The following is a 15,774-nucleotide window of genomic DNA, read 5'->3' as shown; positions in this document are numbered from 1 at the left end:
CAAACCATAAATGGCCAAAGCAAATAAATTTACTCTTTTCAACGTATCGGGATGGTTCAGAACCAAATCTTGTAGGGAAGACCATGGGATGCAAATGGTTTCATTCTTCTTCTTTATCTGTTTTTCAGCCCATGCGTCAGTCATGTCTGTTAATCTCACTAACTTTTCTTGAAGGTCATCGGCTTAGGCTCCTTCACATATACTTTATGGAATTGTGCATTTTCAACACGAAGCAAAGCAACGTACTCCTCTATAGTCGGAGTCATATCCTATTGATTGAAGGTAAAACATGCATAAACTGGATCCCAAAATCTGACCATGGCTTGGATCAATTGTTCGTCTACATTGACAGCAATCAAGTTGGCTATGTCCCCATATCTCTCAGTGAAGATACCCCTAGTGTCCGAGTCCCACTGATTCCAAACCCGTACCAAATCTTCAAGGTTATTCTGGTGAACATTCACGGTTACGTGCTCAGGCAGATTGGCAATACATTCCTCCACTAGACTATCTCCTTTTTCTTTCTGAATTTTTAGAGACCAGTCCCGAACCACGGCATTCTTTTCGGTTGTTTGTATAATTAACTCTTCCATTAGAAACCCATTTTTTGGCAATCAAATCTCTAGTCAACACCTTCCTAGTATGTTGCCTATAATGCATGATGCAAAATAAAAACACAGACAAATATCTTGGTTAGTACAATAAACATGAATTACGGAAAATCAAGATAGAAAATGTAAATGTCAAGGAAATTAAAGCTAAGAGGCGTTCCTCCCATGTACTTATTTTGGTGACTATTAACAGACGGAGGTTCGACATGGCTCTAGTTAGGCAGCTCTTACGGTTCACTATATGCGGTTTCGGTTCTAGATAGGTACTCAAATTGTCCGTACTGTCATCTACTAAGATTAGTACGAAACCTCGGTCGTAGCCCATCACAGGCTCACGAGTTCAATTCGAGGGATTACATTTACTTATGCCTATGCGGAGGGACAAGTTAACTCACGAAAGCATAAGTCATATGTAACCCAAAAGTATTCACTAGCCTGTGCGGAGGGACGAGTTAACTCACGAAGGCATAGCGTTTACTTTCACTTAAACGGACGGAGCCCGGGTAGAGAGCTCATGTTATGCAAAATGCAAGTGCACGGTGTGTGGGGGAAAAACTCACAAACCTTTACGTTTTATTTAAAAACTAAACTACAGAAAATTAAAACCATGAAAATGTAGAGCTGAAAATCGACGAGGTAAAACGAGTTAGAAGAATATTTACAATATGATGAAATGCATGATTTTTTAAAAAAACCAAATTTGAAGATCACGGCTAAATATTAATTTGAACAAGGAAATTCGAAAATTTTGACAACACGCGTTTAATTCAATTCGACTCTCAAAAACTGGTCCCCAACGGAGTCGCCAGCTGTAGCGACGTAAAATTTACTTTCGGTCGCTAATTGTGGCGATTTAGTGAAAACTCGAAAACTAAAGTTTGATTTTGAAATAAAAAGGGGGAGTCGCCACCGATCCTTTTTATAGGTGTGATCAGACACCTAATAAATTTATTTTTAAAACAAAAAAGAAGGCCGAGTTTAGGTCTACGTCAAAATCCAGAGAAAAAGTAAGGTTCGGGAGTCGGTTACGCGCGAAGAAGGTATTATCACCCTCGCGACGCCCAAAATTGGTATCTTGTAAAACACATGTTGTCTTGATTTTCAAAAATACGAGTTCAATATAACATTTAGTCGTGATTCATTTGAAAAGACAAGAATTTTCAATCTTTTTGATTTTTTTAAGAAGGATATACCATTTTAACACGAGTCAATTGATGTTCACCCAACATAGCAATGAAAACGACGACTTAGTCTTAAACTGATATGTTGCCTTTGATTATTGAAATTAGTTAGAAACAAGAATGTGATTTTCAAAGTAATGTAAAACAAAATTGATATGGAATAAAAATAAATAAATGAAAGAGCTAGGTACATATTGAAGCAAATAATCAATGTGACAATAATATTAAAACGTAATAACAATGCATGCAAGATTAAATGTAATGATAGTATCAAATACGAGAAAACAATGAATATACATACATAAAAAAGATATTAAGAACAGGTACGTCAAAACACATATATATATATAATTAGTAATAATGTTAGAAATATATTATATATAATATTTGAAATATTCATGAAATGATAAAAATATATATAACAATTAATGTTAAAATAAATACATAATAATATATATTGAAGGATGTATGTACATAAGAAATATATACACCAATTTGTATAATAACATTATAAAAGAAAAAGAGACAAATAATAAAGTATTGAAATGAAATAATGGAAAAAACTATATATACATATACACATATATGATGAAATATATACAGTATTAATAACAATAATAAGGATTTTACATATATGAAATAGCATGAGAAATATACACATGAAATAGTATATAAAACTAATTAATAGAGTATAAGTGTATGTACACGATATATAAAAGAAAATCTATGCATGAAAATATATACATGAAATATTATAAAAATATATAACTGCGGTACTAAAGTATATTCACGAAATAATGTATAAAAAATATATAACTAATGATATAAAAAAAAGTATATACATGATAATATATATGTAAAATATTAGAAAATATATGTACATAATATACGTGTGAAAAAATATACACATAATATAGTATTAGAACATAATAATAATACAACATTAAAAATATATATGATATATATAAAGTATAGTGTTAAAAACACATGTATATATAATATATGAAGAATATATATACGTATAATACTAAAATATTTAGGTGATGTATACATATTAGAATAGAAACCTTAGTAATAATATTACATAAGTATATACAAATATATTAAGTATGTACGTATTATAAATATATGAATATATAATAAAACGTAAACTAATGCATAATAATAATAATAATAATAATAATAATAATAATAATAATAATATAACAATAAAAAGAGTATTTAATAAGGAAATAAAAATAAACGAAAAAGGACTAAAATCAAATAAAAACAGAGTTGTGGGGCCAATTTAAAATAAAAACAAAGAAAAGGGACTTAATTATAACACGCGCATAACTTGGAGGGGTCAAAAGCGTAGTAAATCCGAGCCTCCAAAACGTACCGTATTGAACGGGACCAAATTGAAAACCATGCAAAAATTCAGGGCCAAATTAAAACTAACGAAAAACTTGATTAAAAATTCCAGAAAATCGGAAGGACTGCATGCATACATAACCCATTCAAACAAAAACACGCGGATCCTGAGGCGGGTCGGGTCGGACGGTTCGGGTCATGCTCAAAACGACGTCATTTTGAGGTTAACGAGCAACCCCCAAAACGACGTCGTTTTGGTGGGCTATATAAGGCCCTAATTTGACAAAAAAAATCATTTGATGAAGAGGAAAGAAAAAAAAGGGAGAGAAAGAAGAGAGAAGGGGAGAGGGAGAGGGAGCTCCGGCCTGAGGGGCCGGTCACCGGTCTGGCCACGGACCCTTGCCGGCGCCTGCGCCTGCGCCGGCCACCGTACACGGTGGCCGGAAAAGGTAAAAGTTGTGTTTTTTTTGTTTTTTTACGCTTTATAATATTATTTTATTTTATATTTATGTATTTATTGATATAGAAAAAATAGATTCGAAAATAAAAATTGAAAAATAAAAATAGAAAATTCACCTTAAGTTTTTAGTTTCTGATTTTGTGATCTGAGATGTTCTCTTTGTTTGGCTGCTATTTTTGTTTATCTAAATGCTGAGGGAAATGCTATTGTTTTGGATTTGAAATGTTTTCTTATTTCTTCTGTTTTTTCAAAACTGCCGAATCCTTTTACATTGATTTCCATGGCTTTTTATAGCCTTACAATTTTCATTTTCTTATTGGTTTCTGTCTCTTCATCTTTGCAGGGTGGTTGAACGGTGCTGTATGGCGGTGGCAGAGGCATGGGGTTGCAAGTGGGTAAGTGGGAGTTGGCCGAATTTAGGGGCTAGGGTTTCGGTGGTTAGCTTAGGGTTAGGGTATTGGGCTGTTGGTTTTAAAATGTATTTGGGTTTATAATTGGACCTCTGGGTTTGGGTAGTTAGTTGGGTAGGTTAGGTTTTAATTTGTTAGGTTTTGGGGTTATGAAAAAGGCCATTTGGGTTTTGGGGTTTAAAATGGGCAAATGAGTAATTGGGTTTAGCTGAATGTGATTGGGCTTTGTGGGTTAGTTTAGGTTTGTAATCAGCCCAAAATTGGCCTGTAACAATAATATGAAGTACCAAAAATGGAATTCTTGCTTTGATCAAAGGGGTGGAAAATGGATTGTGATTAGCTTTGATTTTGTCTTCCATATGTTATTCAAATATACTATTTTGAATGAATTGAAAAAAAAAATTAAAATTTTGAATTAGAAACATTAAATAAATTATATTTGTATCCCTACCACATTTTCAACTGTGAACAAGTTCATGTCATTTTTCCCTTTAGTTTTTTCTTTTTTCTAATGACTGTTGATGTACCTATTTAACATACTATTATGATAAAGTACAACTTTAGACCTCAAAAAAGATGCAATGAAATAGTTGACAAAACAGCTTAAAGTCTACATAATTATATAAAGCCAAAGCAAGATCCCCATTTGTATTATTGATGAATTCAATAGTCCCTTCTTTGCTTTGTATTATTGGTTATTGATACACTAACATCTACATCTCAAATTTTTTTCATGTAATATAATCGATTAATCGGTTTCACAAGGATTTATCATCTCTTCAAGATCGACTCAATACCTCCCTTTATGAAAAATTCACTTGTAGCATTAATATCATTTGGATCCACGGTTGCGAGAAGAACTTTTGTATGTAACAAACTTTTGTTCAAACATGAGTGGTATACAACTTTTAATGGAAACAAAATTAAAAGTTTTATATTAGAAAGATTAAAATTAAATTATAAATTTTAGTGGTGAAATACATTGAAAGAAGAAGACCATTGGAATGCATCTTCAAGTGAAAAAATCTTTAAGGAAATGGCGGATTTCGAAAACGAAGATAAAATGTCAACTTGGGCAAGGGAAATAATAAAATACCAAAATGGTTGATACACATCAAATAATTGGAACTTTTCTTTTAACCTTTAGCTTTTTTCCTCAAATTCTCGACCCACCACTGCCTCCATTAAAGGGTCCATTATATTTCTAATCAATCATTTCTTTCTGCACCTTTTTTCCCTTCTTCTCTTTGGAACAACATACGTGTGTCTTCTATTCAAGTCCTTTCCATTTACAAAAGCAAAAGATAAAATTAAATAAAGGGGAAATTTTATCTTAATGTTCCCATGAATTTTGACTAATCATTTCTTCTATTTTTGGGGGGCTAAAGGGAAAAGGGTTGGAAGATCTATGGGGATTGTTGTCTTTGACAAGTAAGTACTAAATAATTTCTGGAAGGATATCTATATTCCCACTCTTTATTCTCTCTTTTCCATTGGGAACCTGTTATGTAGACATTACAACTTTGCTTCATTCACAGGTTTCTATAGGATCATATTGCATATTGGTCCCTCTTATTTCATCAAATACAATGAATGCCCTGGATTAATTCTTCCACTTATTTTTCACTCTCTTGTTACAGATTTCTTGCTTTCTATCGACTTTAAATCGACCAAGTCTGATGCTTCACTTTTTTTTTTCAAGATTGTTGATGACGTATGTCTGTCTTGATCTATGTAGATGATTTCTCAAATTGACATACAGGGTCAACTGAACTATTTTTAGTTATAGGGATCACATACACTGCTGGTGGTAGACTGTTTTTAAGTCAATGCAAGTACGTGAATGATTTGGTAGAAAGATGTCACACGGACAAGGGTAATGGTATGCCTACACCCATGGTCACAGCACCTGTCACTTGCCAAAGGATGTTGATAATCCCATGATAATACTTTTGAATATAGAAAGCATTGTTGGGACTTTGCAACATATTGTGATTACAAAACCTGAAATTGGACATGCCGTGAATCGAGAGTTTCATTTTGTGCAGTCACCCCTTGATACTCATTATGCTTCTATAACAGAATTCTGCGATACTTAAAAAGCTACAGGAGATTTTGGCTAGCAAACACTGTCCATTACTGGTTTTGTCGATGCCAATTGAGGACTTGATATTGATAACAGCAGGTCTACGACAGGATGTTGTTTGTTGTAGAGGCGGAATAAAGAAGTATTGCTAGTGCCACTGCTGATATTATGTGGTTGGAGTCCTTACTTGAGGAGTTGCATGTGCAGCTTGATGATAAGACCGTACTTTGGTGTGACAATTCAAGCGCAGTTTTACACTCCAAGTTCAAGCATGTGGAGCTTGATTTATATTTTGTTCTAGGGAGAGTTGCTGCTGGCAAGTTGATTTTTGAAGTCCCTGCATCAGACCAAGTTGCAGACATTCTCATTAACCTTTGTCTGCATTGTTTCATTTGCAAAATGAGGGGCAAATTGAAGGTGAAGGCTGTTGAAGATGGGTGAATGTTTGTGATTCACTACTATTGTAATTAAGTCAAGATTTAATCAACAATTCTATTTCTAGTCTTTATGAGTTTGATGATTTAGTTAGTTTGTAATGGTTTATCAGATTAATAGTACAACACAGTTTCATTGTTCTCATCTCCTTTCTATCTCACTATTTGACTGGTCTTCTCAGATCTTCACAATCTTCAATATATAACAAATAAATTGCTGATAAACATATATAACAAAGCAATAAAAAATTCAAATCTTGCCAATTATGAGCTAAACTTTAGGGGAAGTCAGAGTTTGATAATGTTAAAAGACAATTTATTACTTTATGATTGTACAAAGTCTATGAGCTAAACCCCTAAGCATTTTCAGCTTCCAAAGATGAAAATTATTTCCGAAAGTTAGATCAGGAAAAGCTTAAAGATCTTCCATGATTTAAAAAAAAAATGAGGAGAAAGGTTATGTTGAGATTAACCTAAAAAAAAAAAAGAGGTTAAATGCACAGCATGAAAATCTATAGTTAAATTTACATTTAACCATTTGGGGGGAGAAAGTTAAAGCCTTGGTGTCTGCCACCTGAAACACCTAACTATCAATTGGCCCCTCTTATGACTGGTTTTTCACTACTTTGACGCTGCTGTAGAAGCGTTTAAGGTCTTTAATAGCCCTCTCTTCAATCTGGATTGAACGAATTGAAGATGGTGCTTCTATCTCCGGTTTGAACCAGCGGTTCACCCCAGGGGAGTCAGATGGCGAGCCTTGACTTGAAGCTACTGAAAAGCCGGACATTTTCATCTTTGGACTGTGTGAAAGACCGTGCAGTTGCTTTCCCTGCTTTTTAGTTAGAAGCACCAAGAAGAAAAAGGTGATTGAATAACAATGCATAATGTGAATTTGAAGAAGATACATTGCATGAAAAATGCCATACAAGAAGAAAGAAAATGATGCATTTTCAGGATAAAATTTAGAAACGAGATAAAAAAAGGGTGCATGTCCGACATTGAGGGAACGAGAGAGAGCTGTAATTTCACAAACCTGCTGCATCTGGATGTCCCTGAGAGATGGCCGAGAAAGATGAGGAGGGGTACCAGAAGAAGCCCAAGGAGGCGTGCTTCTTTCCGCATCAGATGCCTGTGGTGTTTGGACAGAGACCACGGGAATTGGCTTGGATGGCAAATATGAACTCAGCAGGATTTTACCTTCACTTTTACCAGCAAAAAGATCTTCCACCTGATTTTTACTTCCAGTTTTCTGGTTAACCTGTATTTTGCTCTGCTCATCCTGAATTTCACGAAGTGAAGCAGATCCCTTTGAAACCTTAGCACCACCCCATGCAGGACCCTCACTACGGGGTGTTGGTGGCAGGGGAGTAACTTGTTTAGGGGAGTCATCAAGAGCACCGCTCAGAAACATAGAAAGCCCACCTTTCCTATTCTTCTTCTTGGTTGCTGTTTGTGAAGTACCCTTATCTTTTGCAGGCACTGAACTGTCCTTTTTCTGAACAAAAAAAGTAGACTCTATGGAGGCTTCGTTTTGTGTAGCCCCTTCACACCCACGGTTCTCTTCCTGTCAAAAGGAACAAAGATTTCAACAAATTTGATGAATTGTTCGAGTAATTTTGACCCTTTTTCTTTCCATCACAGTAATTTATAGGAAATAAACATTACACCCTTCAAGATGCAAAAATCTGAGACCCCGAGAAACTTTATCAGTATAAGAAACACCGAAAAACAAACTCAAGGGAGACCAAATAGTTACACTTGGCTGATAGCCAAACTCTGTGTCAAAGACTGATTCAAACCATGGGACTGGAATAAAGGATTTTAAAGAATCTTGCCAGTCAGAATACTTAATTAAGTCATAAAAAATTGCATAAAATATTCATCAGAGGTATTTGAAATCCTTAAGGACCATATTGTAACTGTGCACACTGCAGTTCTGGAAGTTGGTTTCAATGAGCGCCAAGATCATTCCGGAAAAGAAAAAGAAAACAAAAAGAGCTTCATTTTTTATTCAAGCTTATACATACAAATCCTATTAAGTTATTGCAGCTTGAACCTCATTTCACTCTTCTGCACCTTGGACTTCCTAGTTCAAAAACTCTAGAAACTCAACAGAAAAAAGAGATGGCAATAGAAGAAATTACATAGAACAATGAAGTGAACTACACAACACTGCAATGTGAAATGGAAGAATTTGCACCATAACCATAGCAACTCTTTTCTCAAGGACTTAAAACAGATTACTATTTCATTTAAAATCTCACAGATGACCCTATTGCAGTATTCAGAAGCCAAAAGGAATGCGTCTGAATCCATCCAAAACATTCCCATAAATGGTTAAGCACAACCAGACCGTGAAAATATTCAGTTCAGTCACCTCTCTACTATAAAACAAATGCATTCAGAAAGATCTTTATATGTAGCAAGTATAATAAGTTTAAGAAATCTAACCTTAGTCATTAAAACTTGGGGGTTTTCAACATCAGAGAAACCCTTCACCGAGTTTGGTTCTTTGTTAGTTGTACAAAAACCAGATACAGTCTCCACCTGTGATACCCTTTGTTTGCTCTTCCTCCGCTGCTTTCTTGAAACCTCAGCCTTTTTATTTCCTTTTCCATCAGAGAGAATTGAACATGATCCTTTCAAATGAGATCTTTCAACTGGTACACCAAGCTCAGCAAGAGAATTTTCAAGAGCTGGTCTTGTTTGCAGCTTTGCAATTTGCTGGTCATCAAGGATGCATCCACTCAACTGCTTCTCTTCAAGCACCTCGATCTGCTGCAACTTCTTCCATAAAGCTCGAACTTGTTTAGAAATACCAAGATTAGGATCATCTTTCGGTTGCAGAAAGGAGTCCAATCTGTCTCCATTTTCCAAAGGATTCTTATTCTTGTTGTTGTTACGGGTCCTTAGAACCTCACTTTCACTATCCTCATCTTCACTATTGATGATAACTGGAAAGGTAGCTGTATGAGTGGGGAGCCGACGATAACTCCATGACTCCGATGATCTCAAGTCTAATGACTTCTCAAGATTAGCTAAAACATCTGGTGATGCACTGGCGAAAGCTTGTGATGAAACTGTTAAGATATAGTCCAAGTTATGAATAATAATATCCTGCATTCCAGAAGTTAGGACACTTTGTCGTCAGAGTAAGTTCACGCAGGACACTATGTCAAGAGACCTTAAAGAAACTACTCATGCAATTGAAAAAAGTTTATCTGTCAGGAGATCTTTTAGGTCAGAATTTGGTCGGAAGTATACAACTTACATAAACTATATGCATCCTGATGGTGTTCCACACCATCTGGAAACCTAAAAAACATGCAGAACAGATCACTGATGAGGGAGGCACAGCAATAAGAAAAACAATGCATTATCAGTTGAATCTTTTAGATCTACTACCTTTTCTTTTTCAACCACTGGTTTGACACATTAAGGTAAGCCTGAGTAGTCTATTCTGGTTCAAATTTCCGTATACTATTAAAAAAATTTCCCCATGAACATATCACAAGTGAGGCACAAAATAAAGCCTACTGAAGATTATAAAAGATTTTTCTACTCAGAATTGTTAAAGGCTTTCAAGAGAATACCTCACAATGCTTCTTCAAATCATCAGCTCCAAGGGAATCTGCAATTTCAAGTAGTTGAATTGCATTTCGTGGCTCCACTAGACACTCTGCTGCCACTTTCTCACAAAGACTCTTTAAGCTTGGTATGGGCTTTTGCTCAGAATCATTTTTATGTGCAGATGTTATGCTACTTGACTCTAAATCATCAAACATGCATTCCTCATCAAATTCTTCTACTTCATCATTGACTTTCAACTTTGGTGCCTTGTCACTTTTGGGCATGCTAGGAGGATAGACAGGGTGATAGACAGAACCAATAGTCAAAAGATGAGTCTCACCAACTGAAACTGAAGTAGCCCTCTTAACGCCATGTAACCGAGTTGCAACAGGTGGTTTGTCTGTACTTTGCTTGCCATCCCACATGTAAACATCACCTGTAGCAGTGGCAGCTGCAGCCCAATACTTGCCAGCAGAAATGCTTACCATTTTCTTTCCACACAACGAATATAACTGTACAAATTCATCCAGAGCAAGTGAATAACATGTTCCACTTGTCAGGAAGGAAAAAAACAACAAAGACAGTAGAATAGAACCTGTTGGCATCTAAGATCAGGATCTGAGGAAACCCAATAAAATAATGCTCCATCTTCAGTCATAGCAATGCTATGTACCATCCCAGCAGCTATTGCAACCACATGAAGTCGTTCCTTTCGATGGAATTTCAGGGGCGTGCTTCCACTCTTTTTTAAATTTCTAGTAATGACAACTCGTCTAGGTGTGACTAGTCGATGACCCCAAGTATATACCTGCCAAAAGTTTTACTGTGGTTAGTCCCATATGACAAAATTGTACATAATCTAATTCTATAACAGCAGTGAAAAGAAGACTGAAACTAAGATGTTGGTACTCGTCCTAGTTAGAACTAGTCCACAAATGTTCACCTCTCCATCAGCTCCCAAAACAATTGTGTGATATTTTGCGGTCGCAACACCTACAAAGACCTTGCTTTTCAAGTACTCAACTATTCTTGGTGTGTAATTTGATGCCGAATTAGATGTGCCATAGCCAAGTTGACCCTCTCGGTTGCAACCCCATGTGAAAACTTCACCAGATGCAGAGACAACAGCAGTATGCTTATTTGCAGCAGCAACAGCAACTATTCTTGATCTAAGTGAACTTACTCTACGTGGTGTTGGTTGGGTATCCACAGACGTATAGCCCAGCTGACCCTCTGCACAATATAAGAAGGTTACATCAACATTTCTGGTCAACAAGATCTTGATATGATTGCAACATAATGCACGAAATTAGCTAGCTGATCATCAAGTAAATTTGAATCAACTAAGAGAATAAACAGAAAATTTACTAGAGGAAACAACTATCTCAAACAGTCAGCAAATCATGCCAGCATAACCCATAAGTTTTTACCTCTATTGGATCCCCAAGTGAACACATCCCCACCCTCAGTAGCAATTACAGTGTGATGTTTAGCTGCAGCAATTGCTTTCACTCGATGTGCCCCCAAACCAGAAGTCACTTGGCGGGGAGTGATAACTGCAGCTTGACCACTGAAAAGTATAGAAGGAAAAATAATATGTTCATGATAGTTGACTTGCATTGTCTTTGCAATTGATGATTAACATGATCCTTCATACCCAACATAAAATAACAGATAAAACTACCCCAAACTTTTAAAATTTCAGCAGGGTAGATCAAAACATGATGGAAACTTTAGACCAACAAAATTCAATACCCAGAGTTCCCACAGCTTAAATTAATTTGGAGTTCCTAATTGAAGCACCATTAAGTTCCTAAAACCTCTTATTGAAAGGCACAAGAAACCTTTTACCTATGAATGTCAAAGTCAGGATGCCCAAGACGGCCCCCCCTTCCAAAACCCCAGGTGTAGACTTCTCCGCGGGCAGTAACAGCTATACTGTGGAACTTAGCAGCAGAAACCAACTTAATTTTTGAGCCATGAAATGAATCAAGTTTGCAAGGTAGCTTTTGTATGTGGGCATTTCCAGTTCCAAGTTGATAGTTCACACCACTTCCCCAGCTAAACACCTCAGTAGCTACTAAAAACACAAATAAAACTATGTTACATTTCAAACATAGAAAGATTTGGTCTGCGGGTAACAATAAGAGGCTTTCCGACATGTCAAGACAGTAGCTGGTACCTGAATCCTGTGCACTTCCAAAAACCTGCAAGACAGGCCCTGATAGGAGATCTACAGGTGTTCTACATTTTGAATCTTCCAATGTAATAGAAGCACCAGACTGAAGGAGAACACTTGCTACAGCAAGATGACCGAAATGCAGAGCCCTGTGAAGGCTACTCCATCCTGATTCTCCATCCTGAAAGATACTGAAGAGTCATGGAAAGAGGATCGAACCTAATTGCACCATCATAAAATCTTTAGGACTTCATGATGTTTGATACAAGGTCATTCATATTCTAAAGCAGGAGTGGGCATCCACTATGAACCTGAAAGCATTAGATAAACTAAAGTAAGAGAAGAATTACACACCCTAGCATCAGGATCAGCACCAGCAGCTAGAAGCCTTCGAATAACAGGAATGTTGTTTCTCCAAGTTGCAATGTGAAGAGGAGTCAGACCAAAACTGTTCCTTGAATTGATATTACCTCCAGCCTTCTTCAATAGAGCCAACACTGAGTCTACATCAGGCAAGGACCCTTCTCGCACAGCAAGCCACAAATCTTTTTGTGAGGCACCAGGTGAGACTTTTCGCATGGATTTTTGGAGGCTCTGTTTATTTCCTTGAGGTGAATTAAACATCTCCACTAAACCTAAAATCCAGAGATCACTATAAATACACCTAAAAGTTAATGAAAATTAGCTGTTTAGAAGTCACAGCAGATAGCTTCTGTTTTAACAATATCCCTCCAACAGATCACGTTGAAAGCCAAAGATTCTCCAAATGCCTATAAAGAAGTTAGCAAAACCAAGTTGTAATGATTTCCTAGCTACTTTATTCCATCTAGTACATGGTATAATCAAGAAATCAATCGGGTCTAGATTCTTCAATCTATTTCCATTTATGTGGAGAGTGTGTCAATAACATATCATCCCACCATCATCTTCACTGTATTCACTAGGAAAGCATACCAGATTGAAACAACCATTCACCAACCCCTCATCAGCATTCATGAGAAATAAACATATCTCCCATAAAAATGTGAAGTAACAAGCTGCATTTAAAATTTTTAAGCGTCAGCATAAAATGCCTTGAAGAAAAAATGTAACAACAAAAGGAAAATGAATGAAGAACATATAAACAAACTCAATCACTAGATAGGCAACCAAAATGCAAATTTTATGATGTAAATGTCAAATGAAATAATTCATAAGCAAAGAGCCGAAAGTTGTCTGAGATTTACTGCAATAGGAATTGAGAGCGAGAAGACAATGGCTTTAGACAGATTCAATTCTAGGAAGTTATTGACTGATCTAAACAACACAAGCAAATTCTCTAGAACAAAACCAAAATGTAAACTTGAAAAATTGAAATAGAGCAAAAGAGAATAACAGATCAATCATAGAAACTCAGTTTCCAGATCCAAAATTACATGAATTTAGCCAATACCCAACATTAGAAATCACACCAACAAATCAAAACTAAAAACTCAATAGCGTACCAAATTCCGAGCTTCACTAATGAAAGTTATAAAAAGAATAAAAAAACCAAAAACCAACAACACCACACCAAAAACATGAAAATACCCATCACAAAATTCTATATAAATTTTAAAAAAACAACACAGAATTGAAGAAAAGACTAGATTTTTCTATTGAAAATTGAAAAATTAAAGAAGACCAAATCCTTTAAGCTAACCTTAAAGAGAAATTCCCCCAAGAGAAAATTGTTGCAAGTTAGAAGAAGAGAAGTTTAAATAAAAGATATAAAAGCAAAGATTTTTTTTTTCCTCTGTTACATGGAGAAGCAAAGCAAAAGAATATACCCAAAGAACCAAAGGCATAAAAACATAACTCTTAAGAGAAAATTAAAAAATTAAAAAAAAAAGTAGGAAAAAACAGTTGAAGACTGAGACAAATGGGTGTTTTCGAAGCTGAAAGTTGATAGACAATTTTGTCCTTGTGCTTTTAAATTTATGACAGTCGTGAGAATTGGGTCCACGTAACACTTTGTGCTCTCTATGATGGCCACGTGGCCTAAAGTTGTACTTTAGAATATCTAAACTAATTACATATTAAAAAGTAAACAAAAACTAATTAAAACAAATCTGAAAATGTATTCTTCTTTTTCGGCTTTGAATTTATTTTTTTTCTTTATTATTTAAAATAAAAAGCTTAATCGGAATTTTTTCAAACTTTGTGAACCTCAGGCCAATAGGGTTACCGTTTTTTTTTTTTTAAATTATATAAGCTCGGATAAGGTTGAGCATTTTAGAAATCTCTTTTAATATTAAAATTTTTAAATAGTTATTCAAACTGAATCTACGTATATATAAAGGTTTTGTCTAATGCTCTAGTTAGAAAATTTACTACTCATGGTTAACTTGAGTTTTAAATTTTGTTTTAAATTGTTAATCGAGTCTTAATTTAGTTTACGTCAATATTATTGTTAGTATAGAAAGGCGTAGATTCAAATAAGCTGAATCATATTATACTCTTATTTAAGAGTTGGGAAAAGACTTTGGATAGTTTTATTTTTAAACATTGTATAAAAAATAAAAACTAAAAATCATAAAAAAATAAAAATAAAATTAATTTAAATCGATTTAGATTTAAAATTCAAAATAGATTACTATTAGGTTTTAGGTTTGCCTTTTATTAAAAATATATAAAGATGTTATTTTTCTTCATTCTTAATGATTTTTTAACTGAATTGTAAAATATAATTTTATATTATAAAATAACTTATATAACATAAATATAAAAAAATTATTATAATATATGTCTAGATCTATGAAAAACAAAGGTCGAGATCAAACGTAAATATTTTCTTTTTCTTAACCCCTTTTTTAATATAAAAGGTTGTGCAAATAACACCTGTAAAAATTCTATTGAACTTTTAAATTTGGATGAAAAATCTAACACGTGTCATCTTTGAAATTCATGCAACAAAGAGTTACTTGATTTTGATTTAAGTTGGAGATTCAAATTTACTAGCTATTTTCTAATGGGTTTGTTTGAGGTAAATTTTAGGAGCAGTGATTCGAGAAGTGATTATTGTATTTGATACTGCATAAATTACATAATTTATATTATTTGTTAGCATTTTTATTAAAATATTTTGATGATTTACTTGTATAATTTTTTAGAATCTTAAGCCATCAATCTCATGTTTATTATTGAAGAAGAGATTAAATGAAGTAAGATTATTTTTTAAGGATTCTTATATGATCTACGTACTTTGCATATTCTGCGTACTTTATATATTGGAATATGCAATCCAAGAAGATACAAGTTAATTTTATGACTTTTGTGTCTTTATATTAAGAATAATTGATTTGATGATACTTGGGTAAATCAAGATGGATTAAAGGTTTCTTTGTGAAGATAAATTCGTATTTAAATATGCAAGACTCGTTTAACCTAGATAGATTTTTTATTCTTGAGGCAAGTTTTTTTATATTAAGAAGTTTGTTGCTTGATTTTACAAGAACTTAAAAATGAGTGA

General features: G+C 34.5%; 1 protein-coding gene and 1 long non-coding RNA gene across 5 annotated transcripts; one reads left to right on the top strand and one right to left on the bottom strand.

Moving 5' to 3' along the window:
- The first annotated feature begins 3,462 nt into the window (after nucleotides 1-3,462).
- Nucleotides 3,463-4,354, top strand: LOC121209876 (uncharacterized). Its single transcript, XR_005905024.1, has 2 exons — nucleotides 3,463-3,594; nucleotides 3,949-4,354. It is a non-coding gene; the product is annotated as an uncharacterized lncRNA (long non-coding RNA).
- A 2,475-nt stretch (nucleotides 4,355-6,829) lies between these two features.
- Nucleotides 6,830-14,181, bottom strand: LOC107891632 (uncharacterized). Of its 4 annotated transcripts, none has more exons than XM_016816478.2 (11): nucleotides 13,966-14,181; nucleotides 12,639-13,321; nucleotides 12,288-12,465; nucleotides 11,957-12,185; nucleotides 11,536-11,675; nucleotides 11,049-11,338; nucleotides 10,701-10,913; nucleotides 10,129-10,617; nucleotides 8,987-9,652; nucleotides 7,569-8,099; nucleotides 6,830-7,367 (listed from the first exon to the last, which is right to left on the bottom strand). In XM_016816478.2, exons 2-11 carry the CDS (start codon nucleotides 12,906-12,908, stop codon nucleotides 7,140-7,142), a joined length of 3,234 nt encoding a protein of 1,077 aa, XP_016671967.1. In that variant the 5' UTR covers nucleotides 12,909-13,321; nucleotides 13,966-14,181; the 3' UTR covers nucleotides 6,830-7,139. The 4 variants fall into 4 exon arrangements, with proteins under 4 accessions (XP_016671967.1, XP_016671974.1, XP_016671979.1 ...); XM_016816485.2 differs by having other exon boundaries at nucleotides 6,830-7,364; XM_016816490.2 differs by having other exon boundaries at nucleotides 11,957-12,182.
- Between the last annotated feature and the right edge of the window lie 1,593 nt (nucleotides 14,182-15,774).

This window comes from Gossypium hirsutum, chromosome A11 (assembly GCF_007990345.1).
Source record: "Gossypium hirsutum isolate 1008001.06 chromosome A11, Gossypium_hirsutum_v2.1, whole genome shotgun sequence".
Taxonomy (NCBI): Eukaryota; Viridiplantae; Streptophyta; class Magnoliopsida; order Malvales; family Malvaceae; genus Gossypium; species Gossypium hirsutum.
The sequence above is the reverse complement of the archived record's forward strand: the minus strand, read 5'-3'. Positions and strand labels throughout refer to the sequence as shown.